Raw genomic sequence first — 20,441 nt, forward strand, 5'->3', positions numbered from 1 at the left:
GTAATGCTATGTTGATCTGGTTCATTTAGGATTTGGTTGGGTGGACGTGGTAGGAACGGATTTGAAGAACACGAAGAAAGTAAATCCTTATTAGGGTGGAATGTAATCTTTCACATTTGCGTCAAGTTAGATTTTTTCTCTTCTTTCTTTCTCAACATCTTAAAAGCATGGAACTCAGAATTGATATAGATTCGGGCGGTATCCCGTACCGTTTTCACACCCTTCTTCTAAATAACACAAATAACAAACTTTCAAAAGTTATAACATCAACATCAATTTTTTATTAATATTATTATTACTATATATAAACAAGAACGTTGGTGGCGTAAATTGTTCAATGAGCCACTTACCACTTGGCAGCAGTGCGGCACCATATTAGTAGGGAAATATATTTTTTTAGTTCGTTTACCATAATAAATGTAATGAAACCGATCAAATGATAGCTCTTTTTTTTAATTCCGGTACCGACCAAGTTCGCACATACTCGCGATTATTTAAAGTCCATGACCGAAAACACTCAAGTTTTACCAATGCTCAAGTTTACCGACCGACCAACTCCCCCCACCCCCACCCAAAGAAAATGGTAGTGGTCCACCTCAATGCTTATAATATTTTTCGTTTTTTTAGTTATGATACCATAACGTACGTAATAAAAAACCAACCGAATTCGTGTCAAATTACCGTCTCAATGCTCGGGGTCGACAACACTTGCCCGAGTTTGCCAACCAAATAAACATTATCTTAAATATTTTGTGTTTTTATATGTTAATTTGACGAGTTAATTTTTTAGGTTAGCTCAAAATTTACCAATAGTGTCTATATCGTAACGAACGCAGACGGTACTAACCGAATTCGTGTCAACACATCGTCGTAACGCTCAACGTTTACTAATGCCCGGATTTCAACGTTGAGGTTTTACCAGCTGCCCCGGCCCAACGCGCCAGGTAGAAAAACTAGATGCTATATAATATATGTTTTTTTGTTATTAACAATCAAAAACTAAAAACAATTGTAGCAGTTACAAAATTTAATTTAAAAAAAAAGTAAGTGGTTGTTAGATAACTAAACAAAATTTGTCAACAAAACTATTTTTATACATAACAAGGAAACTATTATTTATATATTATTAAAATCAAATAACGGCTGTCTCACAAAAGTTAGTGTTTAATGTATGTTTCATCTCATTGGACCTTGCCCTTCACTTTTATAGCCACATGTCATCCTTTTTCATCCACTGTCCCTCCCATCTCAGACTCAATTTATTTAGTTTGGTTTAACACACAACTACCACCGCACTACTTACTCTTCGTCAATCTCTGTCATTTGGCACTAACATTATTTGTAGGTACGCCTGATTTTCTATAGCAAATCTCCTCACATTGTGAATGAAATTCAACCAGTGCCAATTGTTACATGCGCGCTTAGTTCCAATTTCATGTTTGATTTCCTTTAAGTTCCAATTTCATGTTTGATTTCCTTTATGTTCCAATACAAAAAATTGATAGATTAACAAATTTACTAAACGCTATATTTGTAGAAAAAGAAAAACGAATACTTTTTGTGAGAAACAATAATAAAAAGAAAAGAATAAAGATAATTTTTTTTTTTTTTTTTTTTATAAAACGTGATATGGACGTTTACGTGATGATGAATGGCAATGGTGAGCACGTAGATCCGGGTGGTATAAAAAGCAACCAATTATTAATCTGACGACGGAGATCTAGTTTCACGGTCATATTATCTATCAGCTGCCGTTAATTATCATATCATGAATCCGGAGTAGTAAGTCTTTCACAATCATCTTTCTTCCACTTTAAACTTATCACTACTCTTTCAATTCTTTATTTATTTTTCTACCAAATTCTTGTCGATGTTATGAATTTGAACGATCCAGGTAGGCAAATAGATCCTTCATTTTATTCAAACGTATTTGCCTTCTTGCTTTGATGTAAAAACTAGTACTGTTCAATCAATATCTTAACGGACCTAATAAGCATGTAATTAAGACCTATCATATATATAGATGATTTGTCACATTCCGTGGAGGTGAATTTTGTATTAATTAATGGACTGATTTGTTGATCTTGTTTTGATTTAAATGTTTAATTAATAGCACTATGAAGTTGCCTTTCGATCAGTGGCATAATTAAGTCTGGTAAACCGTTATCAGAAAGGACGATTATATGTTGCCTTATGAAGAATCATGATTATCAATATGCATCCGGTTGTAAAGTCCACTTAGATCTTTTAACATATTGCACTTGATATACTATGAGACGGATGTGTGTTTGATCAATAACGAATAAGAAAACGTATGTGTAAGATGATCTTATCGAATTAATGCCTTGTCATTAACCCAATGATTACAAGATCATACATACAAATTTGAGTCCCACGCCACCAAGGTGTACACCCCTTTGTGGCCTCTTAACTACACCACACACACACACATAAGATCACACATACATAGTTCTCGTATAGTAGATCTATATATACTAACATATTATATATATGCGAAAACTCTATCCTTACGACAACCTCCGATTGTGAAAACTCCTGCGACAGTTTTCACACTAGTCAATAATTTTGTAGTTCTCACATTCCATCATATATAGCTTGTAGTTTTTGCACGGTCTTGGTTTTCGCTTTGCAAGGTTCGTACCGAGTTTTCGCTTCGCTTGATATCGAAATCCAGAATTTCAAAACCCAACACTAGTTGCTATATAAGCAAAAATCAATAGTGTCGATTCGTTCACTTCAAGGGTGTGTTATCCTTCAATGAAATGAGCTTGAGTTAGATAGCAAAAATATTGCTGTTTTAGTCATTTTGGATGAGTTGCTTAATGGTTCTTTTACATTTATAACTATAACCTATTGAAATTTGTCCACTTATATATGACAAAGAATACTTGCTATATACTTTGTGCAGTGACTACTTATTCAAGCTTTTGCTGATTGGAGACTCAGGAGTTGGCAAATCTTGTCTACTGCTTAGATTTGCTGTAAGAAAATAACATGCCATATCCTTTATATAACTTCACTGCTTATTTAACACCTCAATATGCTATTTTAGCTACATTGTTCTTATTTTTCTATCATATTCTGTTTTACACAGGATGACTCGTATCTAGACAGTTATATTAGTACAATTGGTGTGGACTTTGTAAGAATTTAAACTTACATGCTTGTTGCTTTGCATACGCGTATCAGTCATGCATTCACATTTGTTATGGCGGTTATCTTTGTGCTTTTATTGTCTGCAGAAAATTCGCACTGTGGATCAGGATGGAAAGACCATTAAGCTTCAAATCGTGAGCGGTTTCTTTTAGAAATAGGTAACTTATCTTCTTTTTTACTTGATCAATAAAAAACATGTTTTCCGGAATATGCAGTGGGACACTGCTGGACAAGAAAGATTCAGGACAATTACTAGTAGCTACTATCGTGGGGCTCACGGCATTATCGTATGTTTCTTCATATCTTTGTATTTTAACTAAAAAGGTCATTTTGGTCATTTTATCTTTATATTTATCTCATCATCTGAGAATTGAACTACTTGCTGTTTCTTCTTATGCTTATATCTGCAGATAGTTTATGATGTTACTGATCTTGAAAGTTTCAACAATGTTAAGCAATGGTTAAGCGAAATCGAACGCTATGCGAGTGAAAATGTTAACAAACTTCTTGTTGGTAACAAATGTGATCTTACTGAGAGTAGAGCCGTATCATTTGATACAGCAAAGGTACCGATTTTATATTATCATTCTAATACACAGTTACACACACAATTGTTGATGTAATAATCTAATAGCATAGTGTTTGTAATCATGTTTTACACTTATAGAATTTTGTCTCTCTTTTTGTGTTTATGATTTCTTTGGTGGTTAGGAATTTGCGGATGAAATCGGCATTCCATTTATGGAAACAAGTGCTAAAGATGCCACTAATGTGGAACAAGCTTTCATGGCTATGTGTGCTGATATTAAAAACAGGTATCTGCCAATGTCATTAATTCAAAGACTTTGATTGTTAATTAATTAAAATTTGATAATTGGTTTGAATGAATGGATCTAAGATTATATATGGACCGTCAATGCAGGATGGCAAGTCAACCTTCATCCAATAAGAAGCCACCTACTGTGCAGATCAAAGGCCAACGAATTAACCAAAAGAGTGGATGCTGCTCAAGTTAGGTTATTCTTGGCATCTTTCAATCATCACCATCTTTTAGTTTGTTTGTTTTTTATTTAGTTTCATATCTGAAGTCTTTATGATGGTTATATGGGTTGTAAGGATATCTAGATGGGGTGGCATTATGGCATACTTGTAATACTATTTCAAATAATATACCAGTTGGTTAGTTTTATTCAGTTCATAATGCATTCAGAACATTTTATGGTCATCTATGTGCGGTAGATATCGTTTATCTTCTATAAGATATGGATGTTTACTTGCTTTTATCAGAGCGGTGAGTAGCGTGTGAGTTGGGCCAATCAAATTAATGTTGGCATGCGTGATTATAATTGTCGGTGTTGATATTTCTTTAAAGTGATAAGATATTTATTTATTCATTCATGTTTTATTGCCTTGCATATTTACATGATTACTTGTTGCTTCGGGCAAGATCTAATCTTGGGTCTAAAAAAAGGACGTGAATATAAATGGGGCATGAGGCCAAACGTGAATTGCCCGTTGGGAGCAAATGTTGTTAAGTTGTCATGTTATATACGTGAATTGCCCGTTTGGATGATTTTTAGGTGAAAATCCCTTGGTATGAGTTGTAGATCTTGCGACATTAAGTCTTAAGTCTGCTTGGATTAAGTTTGTTGGTACCAAAATCATCTGCTAGCATCTCCACCTTAAAACTAGTCGAGCAATGGGAAGATATTATTTTGAAGTAAATGATTTTTTTATGGCAGTCTACATTGGAGCATCTCCACCTTGAATATTCTGGTAAGATATTGTTTTGAAGTAAAACTATTGTACTCTATGGCAACGACATGTAGCAATATATTGTCCAACACGACATTGTTTTCGTTTATTGACTATTTATTAATGATTATATTATTATATTAGCTTTCGTAATGACTTGTCATCGGAAAAGAAAATGATTTTTTTACTATATCACACTAAACTAGCTTTAGAGCCCGTTGGGAGTAGTGGCGAAGCTTGAGCAATGTCATAGGGGTGACCGAAATCACGGACCAAAAAAATTTGGGTCTGTGCTTTCGGGTCGGGTCGGGTCAAACAATATAAAATCTAATTATTTAATTTTTCTTCATTCATTAAATTAACTATTCTTACAATTATGGTTGTAGAAATTTTAGGCGCTAGTTGGGTGGTGGTATCGACTATGAATTAATCGAATCATACTTTTTATGTATATTTTTACATATATATATATATATAAAGTTAAATTTATACCTTTTATACATAAAATTAGAAGTTGAAGGAGTTAAAAGTAAAACTTGCATAAACTTGTTTTAAATAAACTAACAAAGCTAGAGGGGTTAGATGTAAATAAGCATGTTTCCTTTACCTACTTTCTTCAACCTTCAATACTCAATGACGTAAACGAATAGAAACTCTGTTCATCACAAAGAGCACTACGGCACAAACCCTAGCCCCAAATCAAGTTCAATTTTGGTCCGATTTTAGGTAAGAACTCATTCCACTTGACTGATTTGGTTTAATTTTGACCGGTTGTCATCCAAATCTAGACCTATTTTTGACCGATTATTGTCCGATTGTGGAAAAAAAATCAAACGTTGGAATTTTATTAAATAAATAAAGAGCGGGGGTGACCAATTGCTTTACACGGAGGTGACCAGACTCAATACTTATAAATTTTTTGGACGAAATCATGAAAATTTGCCTTACTAAGCAAAAAACGGGGGTGACCGGGGCCACCCCGGGTCCCTCTTGAGATGCGCCCCTGGTTGGGAGCAGATTTTTTATCCTCAGGATTTGTCACGATTTAAAGATTTCAACCTATCATGCCGATGCAAATATTCTGAGGATCATATTTGACTAATTCAGTTGTCCTTTATTACTTTTTGTTTGTTTTGTAGATAAGATCACGTGTTTAGTGTGACTATAAGAACGTGGGTTTGCAACGGATATAATTGAGGCTACGTCAACTCAAACGTGGGCAGCAACGGATCATGGGAGACTTAATCTAGGGTTTATTCCGGATTTCTTGGAATTTCAGTTGTACTCTTTTGACTATTTAAACGAGCCGATATGATCGATTAGAACACACACTTCACTTACTTAGCTATCGACACTCATTGTAACACTTAGTATACGATCTATTATCAGCTCCACCACTTGTAATCACTCTTTTTGTTATTAATAAAAGAGACGGTGATAGTTTTCACCGTTCAGGGGTTTTTTGTGCCGGAGATATTCACGATCAAGGGTTTTTTCCCTTGAAATCAAATCGTTGTGTTCACTCTGTTTTTTATCAAGCACTCTACCTCACATACAAATTTGATCACAAAATTACTTTATTAATTTTTGACCGAAACAGAGCCCGTGTAGCACATGGAATGATTTAATAATTAAGTTACAACTAAAATAATACATAATGTATATGAAAAATTTTATTACATCTATGCTTGTATCATTATACATAAACTGATTTTATTTATATCACAAAATGATATTTTTCAAAAAAAAATTATAATAATCTTAATAAAAAAATAATGCACCTGCAAAAACATACCCAAGAACACTTCATCTATTGAAAATTAATTCTCAGTGTCATATATGTATAACTGAAAGAAATTTGGTTACGAACCAATTTCGGAGAATACTATTCATATAATAATATTTTTGAGCTACACTATGAAAAAGATTTTGATAAGTTTGAGGGGTTTCTTGACTTTGTCAATTACAAAAAAAACAAATAACAGGATAACCCTTTCAATTTTGTGAATATTTTGCTTCTCTTGAACATAATTTTGTGAATTTTGCTTCACTTGAACATAATTTTGTACGACATGTTTCACATATAACATTCTGATCACTATTTAAGGAAAAGTCAATGCTGACACAAATGTTTCTAATTTGATAAAAGTTATAGGCATTGATAGGTCCAAAGGTGGCATGTCGGAAGTGTTTGTCATTTTTCCTTAAACTTTAATAGTAATGGGAAAAATACTCAATGTTCAGAATCCCGAACATTTTGACTATTTCCAAAAATGTCTTTAAAAATAAATTTGAAACCCGGTCATATTAAAAATTCCAACTTTTATTTGTTTTACATATATTTATAATCTAATGATTAAAAAAATTCCTTCGTAAATTGAAAGCATGTTAGAATTTTTTACAATCTTCAACAATAAACATAGTATATAATATGTTAATGGTAACATTTAAAATTATATTATTTACAATATTTAACAAACACAATTTGTTGTTGATTTTTGGATTTTACCAAGTATGTTGTAAAATATATTATAACAATGTATATAAGTATAACATGTAAATAAATTTTTTTTATAAAAGTGTACAGATATAATATAAATAGCGTTTAAAGAAAAATGAATAATATAATCATATTATATATATAATATAAATGAAGTGTAAAAGGAAAATAAAGAATTATTAATATATGGCATATATTAGTTTTTGAGGGGAAAAAATTGTGAGAATTAACCACAAACGGACTCGTGTCACAAATATTTTACTTTATTAGAATTGTTAGATAAATAAAAGAAAATGAAATCTAAAATTAAGTTGATCAAAGACGACAACAAGTCATAAGTAAAGGTCACCTCACATGAAAAAGTATGCCTTGCCTGTGCCGAGGACATGTCGTGGGGGTGATATATCCTAACGACAAAAAGTCGTCGCTCTAGGGTCAACGCAAGATGATTTCTTGTGGTGCTCCTTTCCTTCGTAACGCTAAATCAGTTCACATCCATCAACTATATGGCGTTACTGTTTCCCTCCATTGAACTTCTAATAACTAGGGGTGATCACTGTTTGGTTCGGTTATTGGGTGAAACCAAAACCGAAACCGAAACTACCGGTTATTTTAGAAAATCAACCGATCGGTTTTTGGTTATTCGGTTTTTGGTTTTTTTCGGTTTTTTTATTTTGAGTAGACATTAGAAAAAGAATTAAAAAAAACAAAGTACCTCATATATATTGAATTCAAAATACAAAAATAGGCACGTTTTACGTGGAACCAAACAAATACAAAGTTATTTGAGTAGTAGAGTTGATAATTTTTAGCACAATTTTCAGCATCTTATTAAGTTTCAAAGTTTAGACCCAATTTTCAGCATCTTCATAATTCATCACCGTCAATGGTAGATTCTTTTGGTGGTTTGTTTCCGTCCATAACATCTTAAAAAACACGTAGAAAACATAGGCTCGAGTAATCCGTTCGGTTCGGTTTTTTCGTTTTTCTTAAATGGATAACCGAACCTAAACCTAAAAATTGGTTTATCGAAAAATAAAAAAATTATCCGTCGGTTAATGTTTTGGTTCGGTTTTTTTCGGTTATTCGATTTTGGTTGATTAATTCGGTATTCTGTTCATCCCTACTATTAATCCTGTAGTCTTTTTCGGTGTTGCTCTCCATCTTGGGCAACGATGGTTGGTACCAACTACCGACATGCTTTTCATTTTTGATTTCTATGATGCTATGCTTTATTTGTTGGAAGTTTTGGGTATATGTGTGTGAATGAACGTCTTAAATATAAAAGTGGTAAAACTTGTCTCACATCGGTTTGGAAATAAAATGAAGAGATGTTTATAAGGTATAGCTTTTACTACTCGTTTGAAGCTTTGTGATGCGTTTTACAATAATGATTTTTATACACTTTAATGGTCATTATTCACTATCTTCAAGATAGATTTCGAAAAGGCGTTTGATTCACTCAGTTGGTCCTTCATCGAATATATTCTTTGCAAAATGAAATTCTTTTAAAAGTAGAGATTGTGGATTCCGGGTTGTTAATTTGTCTACATCTCGAACATCTGTTTTGCTCAACGGCGGTTCTCCCATGGTTGGATTTTGGTGCGAAAAGGGTGTTAGCCTAGGCGACCCACTCTTATGAGTGATGGCAATCAGGTGGTGGTTGTCAGACAACAACAGTAGTGGTGGCGATGGTGGTCAAGCAGCGGCGGTGACAACGGTTGTGGTGGTGGCGATGGTGGTCAACGCTGTCTTAAATGAACACAAATTAACAAATATAAAACCTTTATGTAGATAACTCATCTAGATAATATTTAACTACTTTCTATTAAAACATAAACGAACATAAATAAACAAACATAAACGAGCGTTCATGAACATTTATGAACGAACGGAACATATGTTCATGTTTGTTCGTTTAATTAAATGAACACAAATTTCGTGTTCATATTTGTTCGTTTATTAAATAAACAAACATAAACGAATTTCCCGTCGAATGGTTCATGAACAATTCACCAAACGTTAGGTTCGTTTACAGACATAATTGTAGTTCTTTCACACCAATAGAGATTAGAGATCACCATAAAGATAAAATAAATAAAACAAGACGATACGTACTCTAATACATCTTTGGATACACAGTAACATTGTATTTTTTCGAAAATCCGGATATGTGAACTATCCAAAATATTATTTTTTAGTATTAAATAATAAATATTATTTATAAAATTCATATAATATCTAGATATTTTGGATAATTTTTAGATATTTCGAAAAATTTTCGGATACTTTGGAAATTTTTTTTTTAGAAATTTCGGATATCATAACATTAGGTTTACTATTTTAGCATTTGGGCTTAAGTGCTATGTTAATTGGACTTAATTGGAGACCTTATTGTTGTACTAAAAAAATAAAAGGTTGGATCATACATGCGGATGATTATTATTATTTCTAAGGGTTTTTCGTTGGATTTTGAACTCTCGATCGTATAAAAAAAGAATGACAGTTACATCTTTCGTTTGAAGAACATTCGCAAAAACAATCAAATCCAATTCCATGAACATAAATCTTTGTCTAATCCAATAACCATTATGTGTAACACACAAATAGGTTTATATGATTGTGATCCATGATTTAAAGATCAATCTAAGTGTAACATCCCGAAATTTCCAAAATAATATTAATTATATTATTTTATAATGGAGGGCAAGTTTACTCGGGTTATCGGAAATAATTAAATCGAGAATGAGTTGGTATGGGTCGGGCTAGTGTTGGGCAATGGATATGGATTATGGACTTGGGCTATGAAGGAAGGATGGAAGGACCATGGGCCTAAGCCCATGATCCATAATTATATAAACCTTAAATCACCAATTATCATTCATTTCTCATACTCCATACACCACCCAAAACACACACTTAGCTCTCTCTCATCCTACTCTCTCTCTCTAAGCCGAAACCAAGAGGAAGAAGAAGGAGAACCGATTTCCGACCCGAGGTAATGATAGTATGTTATTGTAGAGGTCCAAACCGTTAGATCTAGTTACGAAACAACGAGCCGACACCATTAAACCGTTGAAGTCACGAGATCTGGGTGGAATCGGGTATTACCCGAACCTAAGATGAGCTTAGGGATCACCTTAGTTCAGATCTGGATCGAACGGGACGAAAAACGGTGGCCAAACGAGTGAGATCTCGCTTTTCCGGCGAGATTCACGTTTTTCCAGCAACAGCGGTGCCGGAAAGGCGGCGCCGGAGGTTGTGTCACATCAGATGTGACGTCTGACGCCTGACAAAACCCTAACCCTAATTCGTTACGGAATTCTAACGAATTAGCGGTAATTCGTTAAGAGAAGGGTAGCCAGTTCGTTATGGCAATTCGTTAAGGTGGGAGGACGAACTAGAAGCAGCTCGCTAAGTGATTCGTTAAGGAGAAATGACGAACGAGGATAACGAATCAGACCATGTTAGCTGATTCGTTACTCGTCCATTCGTCATGGCAAGATAACGAATTAGCTCACTAAGTTCTCTAAGTCAAGATAACGAACTAGGCGGTGTTTTGATAACGAATTAGACAATGTTGTGATACGAATTAGGCTTAATTCGTTAAAGAAAACAAGTGGGCGAATTAAAGTTCTACATCTGAGACGACCCGTTTCTTTTTTGTATAGGTGTTGATCAGCTGGTGAGGAGATGTGTGGATGTTGAAGAGGGGTGCCGGATTTTGAGCCACTGTCATGAGGGACCGCAGGAGGTCACCATGGTGCTGTTCTTACTGCTAAGAAGGTCTTCAATTCAGGATTCTATTGGCCTTCGATTTTCAAAGATGCTCATGCGTTCGTTAAAAGTTGTGACCGATGCCAGCGTGTCGGTAACATCTCATCCCGAAATGAGATGCCCCAAAATGCTATTCAGGTTTGCAAGGTTTTTGACATTTGGGGTATTGATTTTATGGGCCCGTTCCCGTCATCTAGAGGGAACAAGTATATACTCGTGGCAGTTGATTACGTCTCCAAGTGGGTCGAGGCCAGAGCCTTGCCCACTAACGATGCCCGAGTTGTAGTGAGATTTCTTAAAAATCTCTTCTCTCGTTTTGGTGTACCGAAAGCCTTGATCAGCGATCGAGGTATTCACTTCTGCAACGCGCAGATGGAGAAGGCGTTGCAACGCTATGGGGTCACCCATCGGCTTGCGACTGCTTATCAGCCACAGACCAGTGGACAGGTAGATGTGAGTAATCGGGGCATTAAACGCATTCTTGAGAAGACGATTGGGCTAAATCGAACGGATTGGTCCAACAAATTAGATGATGCTTTGTGGGCTTTCCGTACAGCGTACAAAACTCCTACCTGTCCCACACCGTTTCGGATGATTTATGGGAAAGCTTGCCATCTACCTGTTGAGTTGGAGCACCGTGCTTCTTGGGCATTTCAAACAGTTAACCTCGATTTTTCATCCGCGGGCGAGAATCGTTTCCATCCGATACATGAGTTAGAGGAACTTCGCGATCATGCATATGCACACTCGTACAATTATAAGCTGAAGAGTAAAGAGCGGCATGATAGAAAGTTGAGAGGTGATAAACAGTTCAAGTGTGGGGATCGGGTTTTGCTATATAATTCCCGATTACGGTTATTTCCAAAAAAGCTGAATTCCCGATGGCCAGGCCCGTTCACCATTATTGAGGTATTCCCGTATGGCACAATTGAGATTGAAGACGAAAGCGAGAAGTTTAAGGGGAACGGTCAGAGGTTGAAGCATTACATAGGCGAGCCAGTTGCAGATCAGACAGTCGAGGTGCTCTACCTTGACTCATTAACCGAGGCATAGACGTGTTGGATGCATCACTCGGGAGACAGCCCTAGTTGTATAGTGTGTACTATGATTTTCTTTATTATCTGTTTTATTTATTTTATTTTTTTTAGTTAAAAAAAATTCAAAATGAAAAAAAAAATAAAAAAAATCAAAAACACAAAAATATGTTTATTTCTTATGTTTTTGCTTTATGTTTTGTACGCCGCTACATGCGAGCGAGTTAGAGTTATTGCAGGTATTATTATGTGCATGGTAGCTCTGATGGCGTTTTGGAACTGGTTCTCCCGAGGTTGCGGCCGTGAATGAAATGCTATATGGTCGCTCGATTGATTCACAACTAATGCAGATTCTGCATATAAACCAGGGGAGTAATCCGTTCTCTGTTTTAAATTTGATTAATTTATGTTTTTATTTAATTTTTATTTTATTTCTTTTGCTTGTTCTCATCGAGGACGATTTCGTTCTAAGTGTGTGATGGGAATTTATTTTACTTAGTTGTAAAAAAAAATTATGAAAAAAAATAAGAAATAAAAATTGTTTTGTTCTTTCGCTGAAAAATATGTCGGTTACTCAAGTTCGAGGGACATATAGTTGTATATGTTTGGTCCCGTTTTCTTCCTGTAGATGTACGGGATAGCCATTCACCCGAAAACAGAAAGTGGCTGGGGCGACTGAACTTGAAAAAAAATGTTTTAAATAAAAAATAAAACAAAAGTTTTAAAGAAAAATGTCACTTGAAAATGGTTTTTCTTCTACGTTAAGCAGTAAATGATATTATTACCAATGTGCTAACGAACTCTCGGAACTTTTGAAAAAATATAATATAGTAATAAGAAGGGATGGTTTGCATATCTGATTTGGGATGTGTCGGTAGGCCCAACTAGCTTTGATAGTCCTCTTTAGCATGATTTGTATATATATAATAATTTAAAAACGGTGAAACCGAATTTCGATGCTTAGGGAGGATTACCATAATCTGAAAACTTTGAGATGATAAGAATTAAGTGCACTCAAACCTGCACACACCACATGTCCATATTTTTACGAGCTTAGAAATAGTTATATATTTTAGGGTGATATAAAAGACTGAAAAAGAAAAAGAAAAAAAGAAAAAAGAAAAAAAAAGTATGTTTTGAAAGTTTGTTATGTATTGTATTATCCAAAGTTATTCAAGAAAAACATAATGCTTGTGAAGAAAGTTATGTATTGTAAAAATGCCAAATAAGCATTGTTTAAAGTTAGAAAAAGAGGCCAAAGATGCACATACTAGATTGGACTTAGAGTTTACGTATTACCAAGGGGATAGTGACTCTGAGAATACACGATTGGGGCTCGAAGGTTCTTAGTCAATAAATATCAAATTAGGAATTTATAGGACAAAGTCCAATAATATTTACGAATAGCTCGTACAACCTCCACAGGACCATTCATCCATCAAATTTTCACCGAGTGCATCTAATTAGTACAATCAACGAGTCCTTGGCTTATGGTGATTTGTCGAGCCAGTCTGCTTCGACACTAGTTTTTCTAGCTCTCTTTGTCTAAGATGGGGTAGGTGTAGCCTTGATTTTTGGACTTAAAATGCTTAATGCAGTTGGGGCCTTGATTGGTTAGTGGCTGGGTTTAAGTGGACAACAATATCGGCAATCGCGGTCAATATGTCGAGCTGTTTCTTGTGCTTTAATAATGATAAATAATCTGGGAGTTTGTTGTTTTTCACTTGGTTATAATCCTGAGTAGATATCTTTTTCAGGGACAAAAAAGTCGTAAGTGTGGGGATGTTTGATGTGTTGTAAAACACACTCGTTTTCCGCACCATTTTGGTCATCTTTTTATTACTTATTTATATAATAAATAATGTTTTTATCTCGTTTTAACTTGAACTTACAAAGTTTATTATTTTGTGTAGGTGACGAGTTTAAAAGAGAAAAGGATCGAGTTTTTGCAAGACTTAAAGGGCTTTTTGATCAAATCTTGAAGAACCAAGTTGAAGCCCGACCTAAGCCTACTAGTAGAAACCTTACATGTTATTATATATCATAACTTAAAAAAAATAAAAAACCCTAACACACCTAACCCTTGTGGCGATCGGAAATATATATATAAAAAAAAAAGAAAACTAAAGGTGTTGATTAAAGTGGACGGCTTGGACTGGAGGAATATTTGGTTCTCTCTTTTAAGGAGACACCATACAAGTGTGTTTTCTCGGTGAAAACATCACGTGGGCAGTAGCAAAAAGCAACCAAGAAGAAAAATTTAAACTCCCATTTGTGAATTCCGATCGGACCAGCCCCTATCACCAAAGAAAAACCGATTTTTGAATTTGTTGAGCATAGGAGAAGAAGGCAGCAGCAAGGAAGCATTTACTCAAGAGGTTTGGAGCACTAACTGGTTCGTCTATTATTCGGTTTTACTTGTTAAAACATTATTTACTTCATTCAATAATTGTTAGACATGAGTTTGGCTACTATTTATCTTGATTCTTTTATTATTATGAGTAGCTAAACTATTTGCACTACCTAGGTTGAGATGATTATTGACATTGTTTAACGGTTTATTTGGTTTTGATAGATCACATGACGTATTATTATTGAAAGACTTTATTTAATTCGATATTTGATGTGTTAAAATATTGTTTTTATATAGTTATTGCTTGTGATTCCGCTTACTACTTTGATTGATTGATTGTGTGTCGTTCAGTTAGGGTTCTACGTTTAGGTCTTAGACTTGGTGTTTTTGATCTATTTGTGGTTAGCGCGGCCATAGGAATCTTGAGTATGATTAATTATTAAAATTCAATAGGTTCACCTTTCTTGCGACCGAGAGGTAATAGGGAGTCGGTTTGTCTCGTATCTTTATTCGGTTAGGTTAGAATTGCGCGATAGCGAGTTTTGGTCTTATCCGGTTTAGTTTGCGTGCAAATATGTGTCTTAGATTGGGTTAGATATTGCTACCCCTTTATCCCTATAATTGCTAGTACCAATTTTAAGCAGGTTTTGTGTCGTTGAGTCCGAGAGGAGATGCGTCATTAGGGTACCTTAGTCATCTTTTTCCCGGTGCATTTATTCAATCTTCTTAGATTTATGAGGGTTAGTTGGTGAGACCGAGAGGTAATGTAGCGAACTTTAATGAGCCTTAGTTGATTATTTTAAGATCCTTGTGTCATGTGATTAGTTAATTTCGTTAGCCGTTGAACTGTCAATAGGATTCCTGCCTAGGTACTCGTTTCTCCACATTTGTTAAAACCTCGTTTAGTGCCGTTAAGTTTTCTTGTTAGTTTCGTTAAGTTTAGTTAACTTAGTTAAATTAATTAAAATAATATAAAAAATAATAAAATCAATTAGAAATCTTTCAGGGTAGGACTTGGATTAGGGTTTATAATCTGAGCCGTTCTCACGTGTCTTCGAGTACGATATCCGGACTTTCCTTATTTTTGCTATACGCGACCGGTACACTTGCCGTTTGTGTGAACTAGGATAGATTGTTTGGTTTTTAAAGCTTAGTTGCAATTTGTGTTTTATTTATATATATATTTTCGCACACCAGTGACCGCCAAAATTGAATGGCCTAGGAGACGCAATCGCTACCCTCCAATGGGTAACCACTATGGACAAGATTATCCGAATTAGCGAGTGTCGTCCCAACCAAGTAGTGGGTTATGCCACTCAGTCATTTGAAGATGAGGCCATGTACTGGTAGGAACTGTGGAACAAAAGAAGACTCGAGAAGAGATTAAGGCAATGAGGTGGAATGACCTGAAGGAGTTAGTGATGAAAATGTTTTGTGCTGATGCTGAGGTTGAGAGGGCCGAGATGAAGTTTCTGAATCTGAAAGCAGGCAAGATGACACACCGCGAGTACACCACTGAATTCAACCACATGTCTAGGCTGGTGCCTGACATGGTGAACACTGAGGCGAAACGGATAAAGTGCTACATCAGGGGACTTCCCCAAAAGGTCCGCATGTTAGTCAGGGCCAATAAACCTGCTACTCTTGAGTCTACAGTTGAGTTAGCACATATGGTTTATGATGATGTGGAAGTGGAAGATAAGGAAGGAAGGAAAGGAACCAAACGGCCTGCAGATGTCATTGAGTATGCAGGGAAGAAGACACAGAAGATGGCAGACAGGGAAACATGCAAAGTGTGCGGGAAGATGCACTTGGGAGAATGCAAGGCTGGTGCGGGAAGATGCACTTGGGAGAATGCAAAGTGCTACCGATGCGGGAAGAAGGGACATATCTCTCGTGAATGCACCGAGGACCAGAAATGTTACAAGTGTGGTAAGTCTGGCCACATAGCTAGGGAGTGTGGAGAAGCCGTGGCAGTGGGGGAAAGAAGAGGAGACGCGTGAAAGGATGGTCTATTAGCTGCTGAGGAGGTTGCAGGAGAATAAGTGGCATGTCACAGTTGTTTTATGTTTAGTACTGTTAAGGAGTGTTTTATGTTATAGTTGAACCTATGAATGATTTCCTTTTATGTCTTATGAATGACTTGTGATTTCTTATGATTTGTTATGAATGGCTTATGAATTATGTTGAATGCATGTTGGTTATGATAAATAGTTGTGTGATAATAAAACGTCGCCTTAGGAGTTAGCGTTATTATGTAAAACAAGGTTCCTTGGAAAGACGAGGCACGACTTGGCACATCGAGGGCCTCATGGGCAGCTACCTTAATAGCTAAAACACATGATCACCGCTCGATAACTGCAAGTCGGGAGTAAGAAGGATAACCCAGAAAGCGGAGGCGATTTAATAAAGTGTGTAAATATAAGAGGTATTCCTTTTACAAGGAATAAGTTAGGTTTCAGGGACGAAACCTCTTTAAGTGGGGAAGACTTGTAACATTCCGAAATTTCTAAAAATAATATTAATTATATTAATTATTATTGGTGATGAAGTTTACTCGGGTTAGCGGAAAAATAATAAATAAGGTAGGAGTTGGTATGGGTCGGGCTAGTGTTGGGTAATGGATATGGGTTATGGACTTGGGTTAATGAGGAAGGAAGATGAACCATGGGCTCAAGCCCATGGTCCATAATATTTAAGCCTTAAATCACCATTTATTCTTTCATTTCACATATTCCATAAACCACCAAAACACACACTTAGCTCTCTCTCATATTTCTCTCTCTCTCTAGCCGAAACCAAGAGGAAGAGCCGATCCCGACCCGAGGTATGATAGTATGATGTTGTTTATACTCAAACCCGTTAGATTTAGTCACGAAACGACGAGCCGACACCGTTAAACCGTTGAAGTCACGAGATCCGGGTGGAATCGGGTATAAACCGAACCTAAGATGAGCTTAGGGGTCACCCTAGCTCAGATCTGGATCGAACGGGACGAAAAATGGTGGAAACGGTGGTGAAACAAGTGAGATCTCGCTTTTCCGGCGAGATCCCGTTATTCCGGCAATGGCGGCGCCGGAAAGGCGGCGCCAGAAAAGGTGGTACGAGGTTTAGATCTTGCTAGAGAATGTTCTGACCTAACCCTAGTTCGTTAGCGGGAACGTGACGAACCAACCTCAGTTCGTTAACGGAGACATAGCGAATTAGCAAGTAATTCGTTATGGCATTTCGTTAAGCAGAGATACCGAACTTGAGGCAATTCGTTAAGTTGATTCGTTAGCAGGAGCTTAATGAACTCATCTCAATTCGTTATTAATTCGTTAAGGAATGAATGACGAACTAGACCCAGTTCGTTAAGTAGTTCGTTACGGGAGAACTGACGAACTAACCCCCATTTCGTTAAGGGTCCAGTTTGTTAAGGGTCCAGTTTGTTAGAGGTTCAGTTCGTTATGATGACCAATTCGTCATAAAGGCTAATTCGTTAAGGAATAACGAAGGAGCCTCCTTCGTTAACGAACCAGATAACAAAGTGGACTTTGGCAGAATTACAGAATGGTCCCTGGACTTATAGAAGAAGGATATAATCACATAATGGCCCTTGGACTTTGATAATTTATGAAAGATACCTATAAAGGTTAACGAGTAACGATTTAACCAACCGGGTAATGATTCAACGAAGTAAAACCGGCTTAGACGCGTGCGGCTAATTAAGTAGCGATGAGAGTGGCTAGAGTAGTATTTAATATTGCAATTATTAAACTGTTAGTCGCGCACAGCTCGAGAAGGAATAACCAGTAGCAGAAGAGGTAAACGAGTTCAGGTGAGTTTCTAGCCCACTTCCTTGTTATGTTTTCGGGGTTGTGTGCATACTCGACGTGAAGTGTGAATACACTTACCTTAAGTGGTAAGTGTATGCTATAATGTTAATGTGATATATTTATATATGTTATGAATGGATGTCTGTTAGTGCGTGAACGATCTTCGGATATTGCACGTGTAGACAGAGAAGGTAACGTTAGTCGGTGTGCGAACGATCTTCGGATATTGCGCGTACCGTCATTCAGGAATGATCCCCAAGTGGTTATTAGTGTGTGTGTGTATGTTGTGATGTGACTTGGTTATTATGTAAATGATGTGATGATATAAAGCGTGTTGTAGACAAGTAGAGGTAGGGCGTGATAGAAGTAGCAAGGGTCTAGTAAGGGTGTTAGTGGCATGACGATAGTACGTGGTAGGGTAAGCCTATGCGTGACTTCGTTATTAAAGTGGCAAAGTGGCATAACGTTATTCGTTATTAAATTGGCATAACGTGATCCGTTATTAAAGTGGCAAGGTGGCATAACGTTATTCGTTATTAAAGTGGCTTAGCTGTAGGGGTAAATAAGAGGTTAAGTGGTAAGGTGAGCAGGTCAGATAGTGGATTATGTGTCATCGAATACGTATATAATGCATGTAGTGGTTGTATGATAAGTTGCTTGATTAACTAGATCTCACTCAGCGTAGCTGACTTTTAGTATGCACGCAGGTGATTTGACCAAAGAGTTAGCATGAGGATGGCACATGGCATGGATTGAACGGCTGGCATCCGAAGATGGAAGTAATGATGTTTTAAATATAATGTTTTGTGTTATGGTATCAAAGAAAAGGTTTAATGTTTTGTAACGAATGATTTATGTTAACGTTTCCGTGAAAGTTTTAATGAACTCTGATTTGTAGAACTGTGTTTATGAGTAAATCCGACGTTAAAGTAGGGCTACCGGGAACGGGGCCTTGCATGCGTACTAAAATATTAATTATTGTTATATTATTTCATTCAAACACAATTCTATTATTTGCGTGATTGTGATATTGCTCGAGTAATTGTTGATTTCCACAAGAATTATGTGTTTACCGCTTTTATGGTTGGTTGGTATCTCATCCCCATCCTCATAGTATGATCATACGCCGTCCGAGTAGACATGTCCGTAATCTAGTGACATGTTCGAAAAGACACATTTATTTACTTTTACTTTATGATGTTTATTTGTTGCGAATTCATCCTAGTAGACATGCCCATAATGTAGTGGCAAGATCGAAAAGACACAGATACTTATTTATATTAATTGACACTATTTACATATGCAAAAAATTGTTTATTTCTCATTATTATTATTATTATTATAATAATAATTATTATTATTGTATTTACACCAAACTGTAAATTCCTCGCTCAACATGTGTTGTTGAAAAATTATTTTTACGCATATTGCAGGTTGTTATTTCAGATGATTTGAATGTGGACACCTTATATCATACCTTAGGCTAAAAATTATAAAAAATTAAATGTTGTTGAAATTTCTTTTGTTTTAAATATTTTGTACCTTGATATGAATAAATAAATTAAATATTGACACTTATTATTGATGGAGCTATGATACAAATATTGCCGCACCCTGACATGTTCCGCCGTAAATTTCTTTCAATTATACATATATAATGCAAAGAATAAATTTTCAATAAATGGAGTGTTCTTAGGTATATTTTTGCACGCGTATTATTTTTTTTATTAAGTTCATGTTTTTTTTGAAAAAAAATTTATTTTATGATATAAATAAAATAATTTATGTATAATGATATATGTAATATATATTTCTATATATATTAAAAATAATTAAAAATAATATTTCGGGAATATGCGAAGAAATGACTTTCCAAAATCGTTCAAAACCCACTCCAAAAACACATCTTCCCGCGCACACACACACCTTTAACATTTTAATTTCACACTTTGTTCTTTCTTCCATCCGTTAATTTTTAATTCTTCTGTCAACTTATCAGTGAAATCGTTTTCAAGCAAGCAACCAGA

The 20,441-nt window shown here is 35.7% G+C and overlaps 2 protein-coding genes across 2 annotated transcripts; both read left to right on the forward strand.

The window, feature by feature from the left end:
• Positions 1–1,629: 1,629 nt before the first annotated feature.
• Positions 1,630–4,487, forward strand: LOC143574027 (ras-related protein RABD2c-like). The gene is made up of 8 exons (XM_077058756.1): positions 1,630–1,660; positions 2,905–3,002; positions 3,116–3,163; positions 3,264–3,311; positions 3,393–3,464; positions 3,588–3,743; positions 3,889–3,992; positions 4,100–4,487. Exons 1-8 carry the CDS (start codon positions 1,630–1,632, stop codon positions 4,191–4,193), a joined length of 651 nt encoding a protein of 216 aa, XP_076914871.1. The 3' UTR covers positions 4,194–4,487.
• Positions 4,488–11,800: 7,313 nt separating this feature from the next.
• Positions 11,801–12,262, forward strand: LOC143574028 (uncharacterized). Its single transcript, XM_077058757.1, has one exon. It carries the CDS (start codon positions 11,801–11,803, stop codon positions 12,260–12,262), a length of 462 nt encoding a protein of 153 aa, XP_076914872.1.
• The last annotated feature ends 8,179 nt before the right edge of the window (positions 12,263–20,441 follow it).

This window comes from Bidens hawaiensis, unplaced genomic scaffold (assembly GCF_021521415.1).
Source record: "Bidens hawaiensis isolate Kalapana, Puna unplaced genomic scaffold, B.hawaiensis_p1.1 tig00026820_1, whole genome shotgun sequence".
Classification (NCBI taxonomy): Eukaryota; Viridiplantae; Streptophyta; class Magnoliopsida; order Asterales; family Asteraceae; genus Bidens; species Bidens hawaiensis.